Source organism: Haemaphysalis longicornis, unplaced genomic scaffold (genome assembly GCF_048455015.1).
Source record: "Haemaphysalis longicornis isolate Haplotype H1 unplaced genomic scaffold, Haemaphysalis longicornis Haplotype H1 scaffold_3, whole genome shotgun sequence".
Lineage (NCBI taxonomy): Eukaryota > Metazoa > Arthropoda > Arachnida > Ixodida > Ixodidae > Haemaphysalis > Haemaphysalis longicornis.
In genome coordinates this window covers 200201357-200204440 of record NW_027526335.1, presented here as the reverse complement: position 1 = coordinate 200204440, position 3084 = coordinate 200201357, and the positions used below count along the sequence as shown (strand labels likewise).

Here is a 3084-nt window from a genome sequence, read left to right as displayed (position 1 = left end):
TCTGACGGCCGACGCTCAAACATTTGAGGAGTTGAAATTCTGCATAAATTCAGTACTAACAAATATTTGCGACCACACAGCAATTGAATAAATTAAAAATATCACGGGTGATCTCCAATAACGTGAAACCTATGGGAAGGGTAGGAGCATGCAGAGTGAGCAGGTGTTTCTCACAGGAAAATTACTGCTAGTGGGAAATCAGAAACAGAAGATGATTTTGTTTCAACTATATACACATGTAGATTTATTATGTATGATCAGCAATCGCATTGCTCATCCCAGTCAATTTGCGTAACATATTTCTTGGGTTCTTATCCCTTCTTATAATGCTCCTACTGTTGAAGAAGCGCCTGCATATCCAAATCATAGATCGCGCCGAGTTCAAGTAGAGCTATACAGCTTTGCTGTAAAATTCTCGTGTCTGAAAGCGAGAAGTGTTCATGCGTGGGAGTTGGAAAGCGAGTGCCGCGGTGTGTTCCGTTAGTACGCTTTTTTCTCTCGCAGATAAAACGTTCTAACGCGAGGCGTTTGAAAACGAGTGTCCCGGTGTTTTAGTACCATAAGAACACGACACGACGGGAGCAGAAGCCGACAACCCGATCCCCTAAAGAGTTTTGCCCCCCCCCCAAAAACTGAGCCACTTGCAAGGAAGCGGCAAAGTTTCCCTGACAGCTAGAGCAGACGCCTTTTCAGACGTGCCGATAAAGGCGGTACTCTAGATGTCCTGCCAATGCGAAAAGTAAAAAGAAATCCTACTACAAGATCATAACAAACAATGCATTACCATGTTCAAATTATGACAGCACCAACGAACAATAGCTAATTATGCTAATAATGTCGGCGGTCAATAGGATAGACAATATTCACTTTTAAAGAAGCATGCATAATGAAACCACCTAAAAACAAGCAGGATGGTTTTCCTATGTCCCTAACTAATATTGTCACGTACCCACAAGCATCTGAATGAACTTTTAATTTGTGACATCCCAGCCGAGGCGACGACGACGACGAACGAGCGCTACCGGGAACGCATCATCATCAGTGCTTTGCTCTGGCAGCTTGAGTGCCTCGCGGTCAAGAGCGTTCTTCTCCGCTGCTTCTTCTATTAGCGTTTTAGTAAAGCTCACCAACACCCCCAACGCGTATTTGCTGTACGCGACACTGGTGGAGGTGCGGGGTACGACTACCCCATGCAGAGGACCCCTTCGGCCAGCCCGGAACGGCCTCACCCTGTCCACACACCTGTCCATCGGGCTAGTCGTCGCCAACGCGGACTGTCTCCAGAGTGCGGTTACCTTGACTTCACTGCACCTAGACGTCAAGCGCCAGCACCCCAAGTAATGACGCAACCACTTCCCTGCCAGGTAACTCTCCAACAGCCACGTACGCCGGCCATTTTTCACGGTGAGGCGTTTGAGGACGTCGAGGATTGGCTGGAGCAGTTTGAGCGGGTCGCATCGTTCAACCAGTGGGACGCTCGTCAAAAGCTGCGTGAGGTGTATTACTCGCTAGAACATGGTGCAAGGACGTGGTTCGAGAACCGCGAAGCGAGGTTATCTACTTGGGAGGAATTTCGCCAGGAGCTGCTGGAGTCATTCGCCAGCAGCGACCGCCGTGACCACGCTCAGCGCCTTTTGGAGTCTCGCATCCAAAAACCGAACGAGACGGTGGCGATGTTTGCAGAGGACATGGCACGCCTCTTCCGTAGAGCCGACCCTGAAATGTCAGAGCCGAAGAAACTACGGCATCTAATGCATGGCGTGAAGGAACAACTGTTCGCCGGCCTCGTACGAAATCCACCCCGCACAGTGAAGGATTTCATTAAGGAGGCCACAGCCATCGAGCATGCCCTGCGGGACAGATGCCGGCAATATGACCGGGTTACCGGCGGTTCTCCAAGCGCTACTGCTGCAGCGACGGCATCCAGCGACAGGTCCCTGCGTGAGCTCGTGCGATCGATAGTGAGAGAGGAACTACAGCTGCACGGGATAGGCTCTTCACAGCCTTCGCTTGCTTCTGTCGCCGACATCGTGCGTCAGGAGATCCGGGAAGCCTTGGCCATTCCGGAGAGCCAGCCGCAGCAGCTCCAACCAAGCTATGTGTCGGTTGTCCGTCGTCACCCACCTGTACCGCCTATTCCAGCACCTCAACGGGCTCCCCAGACCGATTCCTGGCATCAGGGAGTGCACACCAACCCGCATCCCAGGCCTCGAATGGAAACTTCAGCTGGACGACAGGTACGGAAGTCCGACGTCTGGCGCACAAATGACAACCGGCCGCTGTGTTTTCACTGTGGCGAAGCAGGCCATATCTACCGCCGCTGTCCGTACCGCGAAATTGGGCTTTCCGGATTCGCTCCCACGGCTCCACGCCCTTGCTTTGGACAAAGACCCCCTGCTATCGAGGAATACCTTGCTGCGAGACGAGACCTTTCGCCGAACCGTCGACCACGTTCACCGTCCCCAGCGAACGACGTCTCCCCTAACCGTCGGAACTTCGGCGGGATACTGCGAGGCAGATCCCCAAGCCCTAGGCGGGGAAACTAAAAGCAGCAACCTCTGGAGGCAGGGTTGCTCGTAGCCTAACTACGCAAGACCTTCAAAACACATCGACGTCTCCGACGGAAAAGGATACCACAAGAATGTCTTTCGCCGAAGCTGGAAGCGCCGACCTCGTAATTTGTATAGATGGACATGAAGTGGTTGCTCTTATTGACACCGGTGCAGACTACTCTATAATTAGTCAGACCCTCGCCGATCGGTTAAAAAAAGTGAAGATGCCGTGGTGTGGACTTCAGATTCGATCTGCTGGAGGCCATTTAATGACTCCAATAGGGAAGTGCACCGCCAGAATCGCCATTGGTAACGCTGATTTTGTCGGCAGTTTCGTGGTCCTCGCGGAGTGCTGCAAGGACCTTATTTTGGGGATGGACTTTTTAAGAGAATACAACGCTGTGATCGACGTTGGTGAACGCCTAATTACATTCTCGTCGAGCCACCGCCCACCAGAACTCGCAGCATGCCGAGCGCCGTTGCGGGTTATCGACGAGGACGTGAACATACCACCGCGGTCATGCATGCTAGT

At 52.2% G+C, this 3084-nt stretch overlaps 1 protein-coding gene across 1 annotated transcript; it reads left to right on the top strand.

Moving 5' to 3' along the window:
• The first annotated feature begins 1180 nt into the window (after window positions 1-1180).
• On the top strand, window positions 1181-2595 carry LOC144173655 (uncharacterized). The gene has a single exon (XM_077701987.1). It carries the CDS (start codon window positions 1191-1193, stop codon window positions 2544-2546), a length of 1356 nt encoding a protein of 451 aa, XP_077558113.1. The 5' UTR covers window positions 1181-1190; the 3' UTR covers window positions 2547-2595.
• The last annotated feature ends 489 nt before the right edge of the window (window positions 2596-3084 follow it).